The sequence below is a fragment of the Nerophis ophidion genome, linkage group LG02 (genome assembly GCF_033978795.1).
Source record: "Nerophis ophidion isolate RoL-2023_Sa linkage group LG02, RoL_Noph_v1.0, whole genome shotgun sequence".
Taxonomy (NCBI): Eukaryota; Metazoa; Chordata; class Actinopteri; order Syngnathiformes; family Syngnathidae; genus Nerophis; species Nerophis ophidion.
Genome location: NC_084612.1, coordinates 34,616,951 through 34,637,276, shown reverse-complemented (window position 1 = coordinate 34,637,276; position 20,326 = coordinate 34,616,951). Strand labels below are relative to the sequence as shown.

Genomic DNA, 20,326 nt, shown 5'->3' with positions numbered 1-20,326 from the left:
ATACACATGTTGTATTGGTTTTTGAAATAAAAATTATGAAAATGGCCCCTGCTTGCTTTGATTTTTCAGTGTGCGGCCCTCATTGGAAAAAGTTTGGACACCCCTGGTCTAGATGGAAGCACATTTGCAATTATTCAACTTTATTGTTATCAAAAATAACTTGGGATGTCCGTGGGCCAGATTGTGGGTGCGGCCCATGGGCCGTAGCTATATTATATCCAAGCTATAATATAGCTTAGCTATATTATATATTTTTGTATTGTAACGTACTGTACCTGTTTTTTCACTGATATTAATAATATGATTAATTTTGTTTTCGATTTAAATAGGGTTTTACGGTATACTGGTATTAGTATAGTATTGCGATATTAATTAACCATTTTTGGTACGATACCGTTTCTGAAACGTACACAGATAGGCAGACAACATTCAGACTCACATTCACACACTAGGGCCAATTTAGTGTTGCCAATCAACCTATCCCCAGGTGCATGTCTTTGGAAGTGGGAGGGGGTCTGAGCATACGGAAATACTTGTTTACTGTGCATCTTTCTACAAATACAGTATCAGCGAGTCCAAGAAACATGTTCCAGTACAGCCCGAGGTGCATATATTTCCACCCACATTGATGGAAGACAGAAGACGGGGACCTTCAGGCCAAACTGATATACTCTTCTTCCCTGGCTTGAGTATGATGGACTATACATTTTGCTATGCATGTTGACATTTTAGCACAAGGGCCAGATCTACTAAGATCCAAAACACACGTGCTAAATAACATGCGCAAACTATAAAGTAGTGTTTACTATTAATGGGTGTTTTGTGGGTGATCTACTTCGACTGTGTGTATAATTGATGACAAATACAAAAGTAGCGTAGATGAGTCTAATTCATTTAAAAAAACAGCGTAAAACGTAAAGCTAAGTGACGAAAAACAGACGCCCTTAAAAAGTGTTACAAGTAAGTCATATATTGCTACTTTTTAAACTTTCAACACTTTAAATTCTTCAACAGTTTTAGACCTATCCACAGATACAGTTAATTTTTTTGTAATGTTGTTTTTGTAGAAAAAATCCCATCCATCCATCCATCCATCCATCCATCCATTTTCTACCGCTTATTCCCTTTGGGCTCGGGGGCGGCGCTGGTGCCTATCTCAGCTACAATCGGGCGGAAGGCGGGGTACACCCTGGATAAGTCGCCACCTCGTCACAGGGCCAACACAGATAGATGACATTCACACTCACATTCACACACTAGGGCCAATTTAGTGTTGCCAATCAACCTATCCCCAGGTGCATGTCTTTGGAGGTGGGAGGAAGCCGGAATACCCGGAGGGAACCCACACATTCACGGGGAAAACATGCAAACTTCACACAGAAAGATCCCGAGCCCGGGATTGAACCCTGACTACTCAGGACCTTCGTATTGTGAGGCAGACGAACTAACCCCTCTGACACCGTGAAGCCCAGAAAGAAAAAAACCCAACATTTTTTAATTTGAGAAAAACACTCAACATGCAATATTTCCAAAAACGAGTTTCAATGCAGCTTGGATAGGCTCCAGCACCCCTGCGACCCCAAGAGGGACAAGAAAATGGATGGATGGATGGAGTTGCAAAATGGAATACTTTAGATGAGGTAATTACAGCCCTTAATAGGTCCATAATTCAAAACAACACAGGTTTTGATGCATTGTTATTTTTGGAACAATGACAGTTTTTTTCCCCTAAAAAACTTACATATCCCTCCTTGGCCAAAAAACGGACACACTCAAAAAATTGTTTTATGTCAGTCACAAATGACTTTTCAAAAAAGGCTTTTTTAAAGGCTTCAATTATACATTGTGGGCGCATTGTTGCGACTGCCGTGTCTCCCGGGATGCAAAGGAAAGCAGGAAACACCTTGCAAGTAAAAAATAAGCTTTAAGAATGATACTTTAATTCAATGATAAAGGGCAAAATACAAAAACTTAAAGTTTACTTGGTATAGCAGGGGGCTTCACGGTGGCAGAGGGGTTAGTGCGTCTGCCTCACAATACGAAGGTCCTGCAGTCCTGGGTTCAAATCCAGGCTCGGGATCTTTCTGTGTGGAGTTTGCATGTTCTCCCCGTGAATGCGTGGGTTCCCTCCGGGTACTCTGGCTTCCTCCCACTTCCAAAGACATGCACCTGGGGATAGGTTGATTGGCAACACTAAAATTGGCCCTAGTGTGTGAATGTGAGTGTGAATGTTGTCTGTCTATCTGTGTTGGCCCTGCGATGAGGTGGCGACTTGTCCAGGGTGTACCCCGCCTTCCGCCCGATTGTAGCTGAGATAGGCGCCAGCGCCCCCCGTGACCCCGAACGGGAATAAGCGGCAGAAAATGGATGGATGGATGGATGGTATAGCAGGTAGCAATGACCCAAACCAAAAAGCATACAAGGGAATACTATCTTTACGTAGCTTGACACGGACATACCTATCACGTGTAGTGAACATTGAACCGGCGAAACTGAATGGCACACACGCAAACTGAATGGCGAAACAGGTAGAAATAAAGGTGAAACCAATTTCAAAATGGAAACAGGTCTGTGAGCTCAAACTCTCCTTGAAACAGCAACGTAAACAAACGACAGCAAGGAGCGCTAGACCAGATCCACACACAAAACCTAGGAGAACAACAACAAACAGAAAACAAAACATGACCTGTCGTGAAAAGGCCATGACAGTCAAATCTTCCAGCAGCTTCAGATCTTTTTTTTTAAAACATATTTTATGTTTTGTTCTTGTTTTTGTGTTTTTGTTGTCTTCGTTTATGTCTTTCATATCTATCTATCTATCCGTGTTGGTCCTGCAATTTTTGATTAATTGAAACTTTTATCGGCAGATTGCAAAGTACGGTACATATTCCACTAAATGGTAACACCGGAATATGTTTTTTAACTTGTTTGAGTCGGGGTCCACGTTAATCAATTCATGGTGAATGATGAGCTGGCGACTTGTCCAGGGTGTACCCCGCCTTCCGCCCGAGTGCAGCTGAGATATGCTCCAGTACCCCCCGTGACCCCGAGAGCGACACGCGGTAGATAACCGATTGATGTTTTTTTTCCTTTTTTTGTAAAAAAACAAGCAAAACTAAACAATAGGAAAAACAGAAAAAATATGCAATAGTTTCCCTAAATTTGTTGTGTCTGTGTACTCCATCTTCCTCTCACCTCAAAAGACATGCACCTGGGGATAGGCTGATTGGCAACACTAAATTGTCCCTCGTGTGTGAATGTGAGTGTGATTGCTTGTGTGTCTATCTGTGTTGGCCCTAATGCAGCTGGGATAGGCCCCAGCTCAGGCATTATAACATTTCCAGTATGTTAGAAAAATGTGTTACAATGCAAGTCTAGGGCGACCAAAATGAGCAAATAAGCAACGTGTATAGTGAATGATTACCTCCTGTTCGGAATAACTTTGTAAAAAGTGTCATGGTGTCATTGGAAAAAAAACTTTCCAAAACAATGGCCAAATTTCAGCCTTCATATCTTTAAATTCAACTGATTTGTTGAAGATTTTAAAAAAAAAAAAGCAAAAAAAATGTTTTTTTATACAAGGCAGACTCAAGGTTGAATCAGTGTTTCTGACATATTTTCTGTTATCCCCCCTAGGTAGAAAAAAATATTAGCCCCCCACACACACCCGCTCCACCTTGAAAGTAAGTAGTATAATTTGTCTACAAAATTTAAGTTAACGAGACCTCTGCATAACATTGTAAGCCTATTAACATTAAAGGAAACAACACACCGGTCTTTCCTATATACGCGTCCTATATACGCGTCATCATATTCTGGTACGGCAAAAAATGCATGTTCCCAGAGGTCACACGCGCCCCCCTGCCCTAGCATTGCACTGTTTGAGAAGGACTGGTTTAAATTATGTTTTTGCATGTGTACTGACTGTTAGCATGGAAATACTCATTTCCCTCACGTTTATGGCAACATATGGTCCAACCTGTGGCGTTTTGTCATGTTCTTGACATGCCGCACACAAATATAATATCTACTGCCTTGTCTGGGCTATATTGAAGCGTCATCTAGTGAACAGAGCCTACTTTTAGCATTACTAAGGTGCACTCCGAGAGGCCCTGCGGTTTTGTGATGGTGGGTCTACAATGATCTCGATGCTACAAAAAATACAAGTTTTTTTCATATGGAGACGTATTATTTCCATCCAACACAATTTTTTAAAAATCTATCAGACAGCAAAACAAATACATTTTTTTTTTTTTATTAGACCATTTAGTGACCCCACAGCTATGCAATTATGAAATGTCATTGGCAAATGGACGATATGTGTAATTGTTTTGTTTCTGATGGTTGAAATATGTTGACACGCACACAATTGTTATCTTTGCAGCGCGTTCGCTTCCTTTTTTTTAGCTATTTGTGCGTAACTGTGCCAGGTTGCACTTGGATTCCAAATGTGATAAATAAAGATGCAAAACAGCTGGCACAGAACAGTTTCAGTCTTGATAAATCACATTGCGAGTGCTAAATAATATTTTTTGCATATCCTCTTTCTAGTATTGCACTATTGTGGGTGTGCTGATAATCAGCATATATTCTGCATATACATTGAGACACTCACGCTAAATGGATTGCGCTCTTTATTTTGCTAATTAAAGAGATGCAATCCTCTGCGCACAAGCTTAGAAGATCAGCTTTGCATGCCCTATCAAGTGTTCATGTCTTTTAATACGTGCAAGCTTATAGAAGATCAGGCCCACAATGCCCTAGATGCCATTTTTGTTTCAACACCTGCCTTTAGAGACTAGAAAAAAGTAGTATAATAGATGCAGGGTTTTCATTACATACAAAGTCAAGTGTGGACAAAACTGTTCAATTGTCTGTACGATTTCAAGAATACAGTTTATATTCTTTAAAGTATAATTTGTTGCAATGTTTTATTGTGGTTAAACACTCTGCCCTCCCTGGTAAAAATTTGTCTTGAACTGCCCCGAATATTATTGATCCAAACTAATAAAAAAACAGAATTACAATTTGTGTCATGGCAGAGGTACATGCCAATGCACACTCGTCTGTGCACTCTGCTGGTTGCGCCTCCAAGAGCGTACCTGCGTGCGCTTCTGCGCCTGCAGCAGCCAGCTGCAATCTGCACACCTGTCTGAAGAGCTCCCTGGACTTTTTAAGCCAGTGCAGACCTGAGTTTCGGGCCAGAACGTTGTCTTCTGTTCGAATACAGTAAGCCAAGTAACAAAGTTCTATACCTTTCTCTCTCCGTGTTCCTTTACATCCCCCGTCACTTTGATTGGTCTTGTGTTCTTCCCTTGTCGTTCCTTGCAGCTACCCCTTCGTTCCCTCGTGACGAACTATGCGTCTCGTCTCCTCTGTGTTTCAGCTCTGGTTCTCTTGCTGCCCCTTGGATCGCGACCTACCGCCTGGACACGGACCTTTTGATGCCTCGCAAGACCCCCGAATGCCTGCCTGGCTCATGGACATTCAAGCATGCCTTTCCCCTCCGAGATTTACGCCTCTTGCTCAACACTCCCGGTAACACACAACATTTAATTCACACATAGTCGCGCACCCTACACACTCTTGGATTTAGTCACACTCCATATATATATATATATATATATATACATATATATATATGTATATATATATATATATATATATGGGCTTCACGGTGCCAGAGGGGTTAGTGCGTCTGCCTCACAATACGAAGGCCCTGCAGTCCTGGATTCAAATCCAGGCTCGGGATCTTTTTGTGTGGAGTTTGCATGTCCTCCCCGTGAATACGTGGGTTCCCTCCGGGTACTCCGGCTTCCTCCCACTTCCAAAGACATGCACCTGGGGATAGGTTGATTGGCAACACTAAATTGACCCTAGTGTGTGAATGTGAGTGTAAATGTTGTCTGTCTATCTGTGTTGGCCCTGCGATGAGGTGACGACTTGTCCAGGGTGTACCCCGCCTTCCGCCCGATTGTAGCTGAGATAGGCGCCAGCGCCCCCCGCGACCCCAGAAGGGAATAAGCGGTAGAAAATGGATGGATGGCGCAGAGGAAGAGTGGCCGTGCGCAACCCGAGGGTCCCTAGTTCAAATCCCACCTAGTACCAACCTCGTCACGTCCGTTGTGACCTGAGCAAGACACTTCACCCCTGCTCCTGATGGGTGCTGGTTGGCGCCTTACATGGCAGCTCCCTCCATCAGTGTGTGAATGTGTGTGTGAATGGGTAAATGTGGAAGTAGTGTCAAAGCGCTTTGAGTACCTTGAAGGTAGAAAAGCGCTATACAAGTACAACCCATTATTATATATATATATATATATATATGTATATGTATGTATATGTATGTATATGTATATATATAAACATACATGTATACATATATGTATATGTTTATATATATATATACATATACATTTATATATATATATATATATATATATATATTTTTTTTTTTTTTTTTTTACATATATATACATATATATATATATGTATATGTGTAATAAAAATAGAACCATACTACGCCCTTGTTGTCTGTGCCGTCGACTCCCCCGGTACAAAACAATTTGGAAGGAATTCCTGAAGCCCTAACAGTCTATAAGCTCCACCCCTTTTCCTAAAGCCAACCCCCTTTGCAAGTGTCACCAACTACAGTACAACAAGGAGGGAAAAAAATTCAAACCATCCTGATGGAGATGTACAAGTAGTCTGTGCCCTTGTGTATGTGTGTGTTTCAAAAGGAGGGGCGGAACCAAACACACACCTGCCATAACTAACACTTATAGTCCAGCTGGAAACTGAACCAAAAGACCGACCTGTGATTGCAAGTGCTCTCACTATGTTGTCAAAATATGCTTCAGTTAGACAAAAGGCCTTATGTGCACCCCCCCCCCCCCCCCCATCCCTCCCTCCGTGTTTCCTGCTCTCAGTGCTCCCCAAATGTGTGTGTCTTATAAATATTGGCCTTACCTGTCCCTTTGGTGAGCTCCTTCTCCCCCCCACTTTCTCTGTCTTTGGTTTGGTCCTCCTGGTCTGTAGTGGTCTCACTCGCAGCCTCCACATCCTCACTCAGCTCTCCTGAAGGGGGAGGGAGGACGGGAAATGTAAATCACCAAGCCATCAGAATTGGTGGAAGCACTTAAAGGGACGGCAGCGATTTTTTTCTATAGGAGCTCCCAACAATTGCATTTGCTGACACACAGTTACAAGGCCGGCAAGCAAAGAGGATGCAATCTGCCGCCTGCTGTCACTCTTCTGACTCAATTGGGAATATATCGAGAAAAAAAAAAAAAGGGTTGAACTTAATTTTGTTTTAGCACGTGTTTTTTCTATTTATCTCCTGCAAAACCATACATTGTGTCCCTTGCTGCAATCTCTAAGGCAATACAAGCTACGCACACTCCAGCCTAACCAGACTATTGTTTAAAAAAACATAAATATTTAAAACTTTCATAGGCACACCTCACTTTATTTGTATTCCAAGTCAACAGCAGAAATCCCCTGTAACCACCTTAAAAGCATCCGCTCGATATATCAGACCATTTTGGAGCGTCAAAGTCCAAACAATAGATTGCCAATAATGACGTTTGTAAGTAACACACAGAGGAGAAGATAGCGAAAACAGATAATAAAAAGACCATCCATCATGTTTATTTCCCTCTAGTGCCGCCGGAACATCCCCTATGCCTGTAAAGTTTGCTTAAAAGTAGTGAGGCCTTGCATGCAACTGCATTGATCCGACAACCATAAACTAGGCCATGTGGTCAATAGGCCTTATCAGTTATTACACAAGTCAGCTAATTCTCTGCAAATGTACTTAAATGCTATTTAGAAAATGCTTTCATCCTCAGGTCCCAACACTATGAGCTATTGACATATTGACAATGTAGCCATACTGAAATATCCTGTTCAAGTATTCAGCCCCGCAGCCATCACATGGCCAGCCTTGGCTTGCCACATGACTAACCACAGAAAAAACACTTTTATGATGTTACATTATCTACCGTGCTGGCTGTTTTATCCCGTCAGTGGTGCAACATTACGTGCATGCATTATAAAGGGCGGATGTTGTGTGGGGATTTGCTGGTTGATGCATATGACCCTGTAGAACTTTTGCTCTGAGTGTATTCACAAAAAACTGGGTTTTATTGACACAATTATGTGTTATAAGATAATGCCAGAAAAGTCTTTGTTTTTGACGTTTCCAAGGCAACCAATTAAATGATCCATTGTAGCGCATCACATATCATTGAGGCAGGTCACAAAAGTTACATCCTCGCCAACGTCTATGATTTTAGCAGAATTTGGATACCGCACAGCTGCATAGGTGTTTTGATTACAAAATAACCCTCAGGTAACAATATTTTGAAGGTGGCGGGTATTTTTTTTTTTTTTTTAACAATGTAACACATGTAGTGGGACTAACTCCCCACCTCCAAATTATGATACAGGTTGCACACAGTTTCAATGCTGCAAAGCCTCATTTTAGATTGCTCTGGCATCCTGCATATGTACTAAAATATTTACATCTTACATTTTTGCTTTCATTATATGTCTCCCAGACTGCATGACCTCTTGCAACACGAAATTACCAGTAATCATAAATTGCGGTATGCTAAGTTTTTACTGTAAGTAAGCAATATGTTTGCAGTTGAAGATGGTGTTGCATCAATACCCTGGTTAACTCCATAAAATAAAATAAACAGCTCTTAGTATGATGCAGTAAGTCCTGCAATATTACCATATTTTTGAAAATGAGATAATCTTATTTATCTCACTATGTGAATTGCAACTCACTTTTCTTGTTTATTCATCATTTTAAAAAAAGTGTTATGATGGAATACATTGTGTTTAAAATTGGGAACAGGAAAGGAATAAGTGTCTTAGTAATTGCTGTTTACTGGAAAAAGAGTAGTATTAAAAAGGTTCTGCTTCTTCTTCAAAAATGTTGAAAACATGCAGACGCTGGAAATTGTGACGTATCATGTTGGAACTTACCCCGCCTTCCGCCCGATTGTAGCTGAGATAGGCACCAGCGCCCCCCGCGACCCGAAAGGGAATAAGTGGTAGGAAATGGATGGATGAATGTTGGAACTGTATGCGATGTTTGAAATCAACTCAAACTATAACAATAATAAACACCATGAATTGATTAACGTGGACCCTGACTTAAACAAGTTGAAAAACTTATTCGGGTGTTACCATTTATTGGTCAATTGTACGGAATATGTACTGTACTGTGCAATCTACTAATAAAAGTATCAATCAAAAAACACATTAATGGTTAATGATGTCCCTTGTTTTTGAAAATATGTCCATTTAATTACAGAAGTGTACACATTTGCAGTTGCCTCATCTCCAAAACAATTGATAAAGACGGACACTAATTAATAAACGGTCAAAAGTGGCCCCTGAGCAAAGAAACACATCCATAAAGTCAGAGAGCAACTCTCAGAGCAACGTCATTTGTAACCCAAATTTGGGATTTGCAAAGACCAATAGCCTGGAGGTTGCCATCTAATTAATTGTCGTCATTAACCATCCTAATACAATGATATGAAGTACTTCCATTACGCTAATCATGCACACTGAATAAGCCCATAGCTGACACACATATTACACTAATTTGTTCAAAGCAGATGAGGATCATATTTGCTCTGCCACTCACTCAATGGGGACAGTCCACAGGCTTTGGCACCTCCTGCGCACACACACACACACACACACACACACACACACACACACACACACACACACACACACACACACACACACACACACCATCCAGACATCCCAGCCTTCCTTGCCCTAAGCATGTGAGTGCAGGGGCTTAATCAGACCCATAGGTGTCACTCTTTACAAGCCAGGAGAGCTCACACAGACTAATGAGGTGTAGAGGGGAGGGGGAGCAGCAGCAGAAAGAGAGAGAGAGCGGGTAGGTTTAGGAGGGGAAAAAAATCCCTGAAGAAATGCATGGAGATGACAAAAGCAGATGCTATGCAATAGACGTCCAGTGACGATGAGAGGGGAAAAACAATATTACCTTCATGATGAGCGGCAACAGCCTTGGACACCCCCCTGCACCCACCTCCCTCTTTCCGGCAGGAGCAGTGATTACACCGGCGCTAATCAGACTGACAAGCACAAACGTCCCTAATAAATAATTGATGGTAACCACTGCACTTTCCAGTATTCCTTCCCAGACTGTTGAGAAGAAGAGCAGCAAGTAATAATAGTCAGTCTAGATATCTTTCACTAGGTCAGGCTCCTCCCTCTATGCGCTCGGCCTCGGCAGATTACACCGCCGTGATGGCGACTGACTTTCTTTAAAGAGCAGAGGATTCCAGCCCTACCTGCTTCAAAACATAGCATGGACAATCTAGTAGTTAAACACACTTCCTATATCTGTCCTTCCTGGCTCAGAAGAGCTGCCCACCGCTCTGTCTAAGCTCTCATTAGACTCATTATGATCATCGCGGCTTCCATCACTCTAACCAGATGTCACCCAACGGCACTGCAAGGTGTTCAAAGGGTTCCTTATTTTTTTTTCTCCCTTTAGCTCTGCACTGTGAGATGAAAACATTTAGATTTTGCACTTAACTGACTCCTTCTTTCTTTTGAATCCATCATGCCTTGTACCCCCTTTTTCATGTATCAACGTGGCCCTGACTCTGGACTAGCGGGTGTGAAATGGAAGTGGCAGGAGGGGCACCGCGGGACAATGAGACACCGGAGCCGTGCTGACATTTTTCATGCATTGTCCTCACCTCATATGCAATATGGCCGCCACCCCAACACCCTTCAACGTCATCATAAGCTCACTCCCCTCTTCAAGGTGCCTCTACCCTAAACCACAACAGAAACAAATACTCCTATAGCCTACTGAACCTGCTCAAATTCAAGTTAAAGTACCAATGATTGTCTCACACACACACTAGGTGTGGGGAAATTACCCTCTGCATTTGACCCATCCCCTTGTTCCACCCCCTGGGAGGTGAGGGAGCAGTGAGCAGCAGCGGTTGCCACGCCCGGGAACAATTTTTGATTATTTAAACTCCAATTCCAACCCTTGATGCTGAGTGCCAAGCAGGGAGGTCCCATTTTTTAAAAATAGTCTATGGTATGACTCCGCCGAACTTGAACTCACAACCTACCGATCTCAGGGCAGATACTCTAACCACAAGGCCACTGAGCAGGTTAAATCAACTACATGAGTCTTTATCTTTACTGTCCATTGTGCTGTGTAATGCTGGATGTCTCAGTTGTGTCAAATGAATTGGGACACAGCTCACACTCCATAAATTAATCAATCAGTGGTCAGTATGGACTCCCTTTCAATCTTCATATTTGTATCAAGATATGGTGAGCAGTACCATGTACGAACAAGTTGATGTAAGCCTTTTTATTTTCCCAGTGCCCAAACTGAGGTCAATAAAGGCATATTTGGATACGTTTGGTGTGGAAAAACTTGAGCGCCCTGACCTCAACGCCCATCAAACACTTCTAAAATGAACTAGATCTGAGATAAAGAGGCAGCGGATATCCAGCATCAGAGACCTGTGTCTCCATTTCTGGGATTTGTTTTCAAAACGAAACATTTGCCAGGTTGATATTTCATCAAAGAGATGAAATATTACCAATATGCAGAAATATTTGCCCACAACAACTTTATATAATTTTTGCATTTTCAATCCCAGACTGAACTCAGCAGCAGCGGCTGCAATGGAAGCATCTTAGCTGTTGTTAATTTTGTCAAGTAACTAAATAAATAACTAACTAACTACAAATGACTAAATAAATAACTATAACTGACTAAATAACTGTAGCTGACTAAATAACTATAGCTGACTTACTAACTAACTAACTAACTAACTAACTAACTAACTAACTAACTAACTACCTTTGCATACATTACATTATTTTGCATTATATCTTAATAGCAGTGTCAACATGTCAAATTTAAGACTTTTTAAGACCATAATGAATGAAATTCAAGACCACTTTACATTCATAATGACAAAGTACAATGACATGAATGAACATCGCAGGCCAAGAATGAACTATAAGTAAAATATAGGATTTCATAGCTCTTTCACGTTGGAAAACAACATGCTTAACCTAAGTAAAAACACCAGAATCATCTCCATTGACTAACTAATATGTGCTGGGTAACTCTGAAATACACATTGGCAGACATCGTGACAGCCATTTTTCTGATGTGCCATACAATTTCAATGACTGTGCCCAATACTTCAAAGTTTTTTGCAGAAGATGCAGTGTGCTTCATATCGAAACGGAAATGTATGCATTTCGTTTTGAATATATACTGTACTGTATATACTGTGGGTACGGAAAGTATTCAGACCCCTTTACATTTTTCAATCTTTGTGTCATTGCCGCCATTTGCTAAAATCTAAAAAGTTCATTTTTTTCTCATTATTGTACACTCAGCATCCAGTCTTGATAGAAAAAATAGTTTGCAAATGTATTTAAAAAACAAACAAACTCAAAAACCACAAAGATAAGTATTCAGACCGTTTGCTCAATACTTTGTTGATGCATCTTTGTTAGCAATTACAGCCTCAAGTCTTTTTGAATAAGATGCCACAAGCTTGGCACACTTATCTTTAGGCACCTCTTTACAGCACCTCTCAAGCTCCATCAGGTTGAATGGAAAGCATTGGTTTTCATCCAGAATGTCTCTGTACACAGCTGCATTTATATTTCCCTCTATCCTAACTAGTCTCCCAGGTCCTGCCACTGAAAACCATTCCCACAGCATGATGCTTCACTGTAGGGATGTATTGGCCTGGTGATGAGCCATACTTGGTTTGCTCCAAACATGATGTCTGACATTCATGCCAAATATCTTAATCTTTGTCACATCAGACCAGAGATTTTTGTCTTTCAGGTGCATCTTGGCAAACTTTTTACTAAGAAATGGCTTCTGTCTGGCCACTCTACCAAACAGGCCTGACTGGTGGTTTGCTGCAGAGATGGTTATCCTTCAGGATGGTTCTCCTCTCTCCACAGAGGAATGCTGCAGCTCTGACAGTGACCAACAGGTCCTTGGTCACCTCCCTGACTAGACTAAGATGAATGCAAGAAGGAACAGAGACATCCTGGATGAAAACCAACACGTCTCATCCAATCTAATGGAGGTTGAGAGGTGCTGCAAAGACGAATGCGGGAAACTGCCCAAAGATAAATGTGCCAAGTTGGTGGCATTGTATTCAAAACAACTTGGGGCTGTAGTTGCTGCCACAAGTGCATCAACAAAGTACTGAGCAAAGACTCAATATTCTGTCAAGATGGGCTGTCGAATGTGCATCAACAAGAAATAAAAAAAGTCTGCAATAAAAACAAATAGTGAAACATTTAAAGTGGTCTGAATACATTTTAAGGTCTTAAATAGAAATTATTGGATTCAAGACTTTTTAACACCGCACGGGTAGATTAGAGGGAGCAAATGTTAGCCCCGTCTGAGAGGTGTTCTTTACATGAGACATTGGAAGTCCAGAAAGATCCTTCCTGAAAAAGCACATATGCCTATTTTCATGCAAAAATTATTGTTAAAAGGTATGTTTGCAACCTTTAAGTGGAAGCCTAAAGGACCTAAGAAGATGTTGTATACATTATATCCTGCCCTCTTCCGGCTTCTAGCGCGTAATGATAAACTCACACACTCACACATTAGCTTTGTGTGTTGTTAGCTAATGATATCCTTTTGTACAGCTAACATTGGTTGTCATTGTATCATCATGACAGCAAATTAATAGCTTTTTAGGGACTGCTTTTGTGCACCTAATGCCAGCGTTTATGTGTGGACGACACAGTGATGAGTAATGAGTGATGAGCTTGAACGCCAGACAAATTCCTCGGACCGATGAGCTATTCTTATTCAATATGATTAGTAAATGTGAAAAATAAAGGTATTCAAAAAAATACATGCTAAAATCATGAATCATAACATAAGCTTGTCAGTGGTGTTCTTGCTACATCTTTTGGTTTGAACAATTTTACTGTGCGAAAGTTGCAAACAGCCCCTTTGATTTCTATAGTTGATGACTGTAGAACTGCGCAGAGTTTCATTAGTCTTGACTTGCTTGTATTTGTCAATGGCTGACATAAGAAAGATCCCTGTAGGTCGCTGAGCTCCACACAAGGATCTGGGATCGAGGGCAATGGAAACTCCTTCAAGATAGCAACAAATAATGAACCAATCAGGATTGGTGGGCGGGATTTCACAGATGAGATGTAGCACCGAAGGGACTATTTGATTCAAACAATGGCGGCACGCAGCGAGGAGTCCTATGCTAACATTGATTCTGCTAATGCAACTGTTTTGTCGAATCTATCGAATATTGATTCTTTAAAAGATGAACAGAGAACGGTTTTGAAAGCATTTATTACCTTTTCGCTCTGTCGTTATCCAATATGTCGGCTGTTCTGTTTCGGATTTCCCAACATCGTTCTCATCAGCGTCACGGGTTGATTTCGATGTGAGTGGTTGAAGTAGCAATTCATTAAAGATAAAGGATAAGAGGTTTATCCAATCACATACCATGATGTTTTTACAAGGCCCCACCTTCTGAAATACATCTTCTATTGAGAAGTCCCAGATCCTTGTGTGGAGCTCAGCGAACTACAAAGATCTGGCGAGAATCAGGTTATAAGAAAGGTACTTTGTAAGGAAATGTCTATTACTGTACAAACATTTTAAAAATGTTACTAGACATTCTTGTGTAATTACCACAGAAAAATATATGTTGCATTTTGATAATTTCTACAGAGCAATAATTTATTATTATTATTTGTTATTATTATTGTATATGGGGACGACGTGGCGTGGTTGGGAGAGTGGATGTGCCAGCAACCTGAGGTTTCCCGGTTCGATCCCTAGCTTCTAGCAATCTAGTCTTGTCTGTTAACCTTGCTCCTGATGGGTCGTGGTTAGCTCCCACCATTGGTGTGTGAATGGGTGAATGTGGAAATTGTGTCAAAGCGCTTTGAGTACCTTGAAGATAGAAATGCGCTATACAAGCATCACGCATGTCATTATTAATATTATAAGGTAATTTTCAAAACTAATGATTTATTACTGGGCATAGGGCTGGGCGATATTGGCTTTTTTAAAAAATTTAGATATTTTTATGCCATATTGCGATATATGATATATATTACTATATTTTGCCTTGGCCTTGAATGAACACTTGATGCATATAATCACAGCAGTATGATGATTCTATGTGTCCACATTAAAACATTCTTCTTCATACTGCATCAATATATGCTCATTTTAAACTTTCATGCAGAGAGGGAAATCAGAACTAAGTCAATTGACCAAAACTGTATTCATTAAATACTCTTCATTCTCTCACGGGTGACTTTTTAAATGAAAGAACAAATTAATAGTGTTGCTACCTTTTTGTAGTAACTCTTCTGCTGCATACTTTGCATTGATTGATTGATACTTTTATTAGTAGATTGCACAGTACAGTACATATTCCGTACAATTGACCACTAAATGACAACACCCGAATAAGTTTTTCAACTTGTTTAAGTCGGGGTCCACGTTAATCAATTCATGGTACAAATATATACTATCAGCATAATACAGTCATCACACAGGCTAATCATCATAGTATATACATTGAACAGCATATTGTATCTTCCCACTTGGAGCCAAACCACCGCCAGATGATGGACCCTCTGCTCTTTATGTTGGGCATTTATTGTTCTTCCTCCATTTGTGATAAGTTTCGCACCATCTCTCTCTTGTATTGTCACAAGCTCCGGTCTACTTGTACGACCTGCCTCAGCTAAAGTTAGCCATGCTGCTACCTCTCTGATCGGCGAGAGCTCTGACGCTAGACTCACGAGAGTATGTGACGCATGGAAGAAGGCGGGATTGTTTTCCGTATCTGTCAGAATGAGAGACGGGGAGGAGTGAGAAACGCCTGTTGTGTGATGCCGGCAGCTAAATGCAACTCGACCTGCCTCAGCTAACGTTAGCCATGTGAGAACATAGAATCGAATATTACAATATAGTAATTTTCTATATTGCACAGAGACAAACCTGCGATATATCGTATGTATCGATATATCGCCCAGCCCTACCTGGGTATACCCCTTAATTGCATCCCACGGGGGGAGTCATTGGCTGTGGGCATCTTAAAAGACCTTCATAGTTGGATTTGTAAACTCACAGCTCTCAACTTCTCAACGGAACAAAGAGAGGCTAATCGACCTGTTGGTATTTATTTTTTTCCCCCTAAAGAGAATCTATGAAGAACCGAATCGTTGAGAGGAATCGAAAATGGAATCGGGAAATTCCGATCAATTCCCATCAATTCCCATCCTCCTCTGACCTCACAAATGTTCCTCTGTATGAATGGACACACATTCCCACAGATGCCCTCCAACACTTCCCACCTGCAGGTGTCCCAATATGTATGTCCATATTGACTGGAACCAGGAATGCAACACCAGTAAGTAAAAAGAAGGAAAAAAACTAAACAGACATTAGGGTGCATAAAGCCCCTCCCCAATACTCATCACTCAGTCTCTCCCACACATTTTCACAGAAAGTAAAGACGCTACCTCAGTGGTGCTGGTCAATGTTACGTGTTAGATTCCTGACCTGTCTATTGAGGAGGGGGCGGGGGGTTGGCGGCGCATGCAGGCGGGCCTTGCTCTCTCGCGCTCTTGCTGCTGGCCCTGCTGTGACCTCAGGATCTAAATGTGAATGAATACTTTGTGTCTCCATGGGGCTGAGGGCAAGTCGCGCAGGGAGGGAGGGAGGAGCCTCATAAGATGGAGGAGGGGTGCCAGGGTTAGGCCAGCTAATAACTAAAACAACTTTAAAGGGCAAGTTAATCACAAACAGCAGCCATAGCTCACGCCGATCCCCCAAGCAGCACTCCTCCAGTGCTCATCACGCACGAGCCCCACAGGTCTTGCACCCGACACTCATCTTCAACGCCTCTTGTTTGTCTGACTCACTTTTTCAAATGAAACGCAGAAAATAACGGCATTGAAGTCACTCGGCTGTGTTTGTGGAGAGTCGGCCTTCCCCATTGCCACTCATTTATTTGCAACACTTCAGCTAATGAAGAGCTTGTGTTATCTCTGCAAGATGAATTAGATATTTCCCCCCCTAAAGTGGCGTCTCTTGTGGGAAATAACGCTAATTAAAAATAGTTCGCCGTAATGGCATGTTTAGATACGTTACAAAAAAAAAGAAAAAAAGTGAGTGGCGCAGGAGTTCTCTTCTCTTTGTGTTGAGTGATGGAGGAGAGAAGGATCTAGGTTAATGTGGCTGTACATGGAGTGCACATTCAGAGACTGCTCACTCTTCTGCCCCAGCACACACACACACACATACAAACACACACACATAAGGCGGTGACTTCCTTGAAAGTCCGCTAACAAATATTATGTCCACAATGGGGGATGCAGGCTGTACTTTTGCCTGCTTTAAGACGGGATAAAAGCCTGCATGGGTGCAAAAGCATCACTGGCCACTGCTCTTCCATCTACTCCGCCTGAGGGACAATGTCCTGCACAAAGGGTCACTCTGCCTCCGTGCCACCCCTCCCGTGCATGTTTCTGCGTCCTCTTAACTCACCCTCCTTTTATTTTTGCATGCCCCCCCTCCCTCCCGCTTCACACTACAGTGCCTTTACCTATTTGCAGCTATTCAATAGGACCTAACAGAATTGGGGGGAGTGATGAGGAGGGCTGAAGGGGTGTCTGGCAAAGAAAGAAAAAAAAAAAAAAAGCATCACGGTTGTCATGAAGGGTAATCACATCAATTCTGAAATATTCACCAGTGACTTGGAAAATGCGATGGTACAGTTATGACAGGCGAACAAGCCACTCTCCTGCAGAGTCACCCACCCCACCCCTCCACCCCCACCCTCGCTCCACACTCCCATTCAGAGCGGAAGCACGGTGGACAGTCTGAATATGTATAACCCGAAAAAAAGTATTGATTTTTCATTGGGCAACAACTAAAAAAAAGGACACGTGCAAAAAAAAAAAATCCCATAACCCGGAACTGTCACAGCTCTTTTGTTCATAGCTCATCTCTCCTGATGTTTGGCTTTTGCCGCAAACTCTTTTTAATTACCAGGTACAGCCAGCCTCAGAGCCTCTCTCCACTGAGACACAGCCACATACATCCTGCTGGGCTTAACAAGACAGCACACATCTATTATATATGACATACACCCAGCAGCTTTTGTCTCATATCTGACTAATAGGCGCATGGAATACGACAATGCACACTGTTTGTTTTGCTATTATAGACATATTATACTTGCTTATCTGAGAAAAAAAACTTGACAATTAAAAGTATGGACTGCTGCAAGGAAAGTGACCCTTTTAGTGTTGCATACCCACGCAATCCCGTCTGCATTACTATATGAATATTGTGTAAAAAGTCCATTTATTTCAGCAATTCACCTTCAAATGTGAAATTATCATGTGATAAAACCTCATTACCGTATTTTTCCGACTAAAATGCGCAGTTTTTTTTCATAGTTTGCGACATACTCCTGAGCGACTTATGTGTGATATTATTAACATATTACCGTTAAATATCAAATAATATTATTTATATAATTCGCGGAAGAGACAAAGAAAATGTCAGCAACCGTCACACACACGTCAGCAATCGTCACATACATGTCAACCAATAAGAATTCGGCGGGGGAGGGTCATGGCAGAAGTGCATTGTGGGTCATGGAATGCTAACTGTTACATGCTACTGCCATAGTTATTAAAATGGATCATTTCATCGTTGCCGATAACTTATAAAAACTGAGAAGGGCTGAACAAAAATGGCACCGAAAAGGAAATCATGTACTGCAGATTACAAGCTGGACGTAGTGAAATATGCAGCAGAAAACGACAAGAGGAAGCGGCGCATACCTTTGGAGTTGGCAAAGATGTTTGGAAGCGACATCGAGGAAGAAGATTTCATGAGATTTATCGATTAGGAGTGACAGATTGTTTGGTAAACGTATAGCATGTTCTACATGTTATAGTTATTTGAATGACTTACCATAATATGTTACGTTAACATAACAGGCACCTTCTCAGTTGGTTATTTATGCGTCATAAAACGTACACTTATTCAGCCTGTTGTTCACTATTCTTTATTTATTGTGAATTGCCTTTCAAATGTCTATTCTTGGTGATGGATTTTATCAAATAAATTTCCACCATAAATTCGACTTATACTCCAGTGCGACGTATATATGTTTTTTTCCTTCTTTATTATGCATTTTCGGCCGGTGTGACGTATACTCCGGAGGGACTTATAATCCGAAAAATATGGTACATACGAAGTGAAATATGTCAAGCTTTTAGTTGGTATAGTTTTTATGATCATGGTTTACAGTTTTTTGAAAACCCAACATTTTCTGGAATGTTCAATTTGAGGTTATCATAAATTATAAGCCTTAATCATCAAAATTATATTGAAAGAAGTCATGAAGAAACAAACATTTGCATGATATTCAAATTTTTGGGTTTCCACCTGTCTACATTAGGAGTTTCCTGATCCGATATTGATATCTGGAAAATTAAGAACTTTTCTGTTTGAGGTTTTCATAAGCTGCATTCCACAATCATTATAATTATATCAAAAAGAGTCTTGAAAAAACAAACCTTTCAAGTTGTTTTTTTTGTTTCACCTGTATGTATATTAAGGGGGCCCCAATTCAATTTTAACATTGGTTAGATATCAACAAAAATACAAATATTGGATGAAGTGGCCTTGCATGTAAAATGGGTTTTATAATCTCTCAAAAAAAACAGTCCTGCAGCATGTTAACTTGTGCAAGGCTGGACAGTCAATTAACATCTACATGTCCTCCAAATGCACAAAAGTTTTATTTTATTTTAGTGAAGTCATTTACAAAATGTAAACATGCTAATCTTTCCCAGAGCAGCTAGAAGCTACTGTACGGCTAAGACACAAGCTATACATACGTAATAAGTGTATGTTAAGGGCCTCCTGAAATTAGATTTTCTTATTCAAACAGGGATAGCAGGTCCATTCAATGTGTCATACTTGATCATTTCGCGATATTGCCATATTTTTGCTGAAAGGATTTAGTAGAGAACATCCACGATAAAGTTCGCAACTTTTGGTTGCTAATAAAAAAGCCTTGCCTTTACCGGAAGTAGCAGACGATGTGCGCGTGGCGTCACAGGTTGTAGGGCTCCTCACATCCTCACGTTGTTTATAATCATAGCTTCCAGCAGCAAGAGCTATTCGGACCGAGAAAGCGACAATTTCCCCATTAATTTGAGCGAG

General features: G+C 41.1%; 1 protein-coding gene across 4 annotated transcripts in view; it reads right to left on the bottom strand.

Annotated features, from left to right (window-relative positions):
- The window catches only part of zfhx3b (zinc finger homeobox 3b), a 276,143-nt gene that overhangs the window by 40,645 nt on the left and 215,172 nt on the right, over window positions 1–20,326 (bottom strand). For all 4 annotated transcript variants that reach the window (XM_061882427.1, XM_061882452.1, XM_061882444.1 and 1 more), the window contains exon 6: window positions 6,967–7,074. In XM_061882427.1, the coding sequence (XP_061738411.1) occupies window positions 6,967–7,074 (108 nt within the window). The remainder of the gene's footprint in view (window positions 1–6,966; window positions 7,075–20,326) is intronic.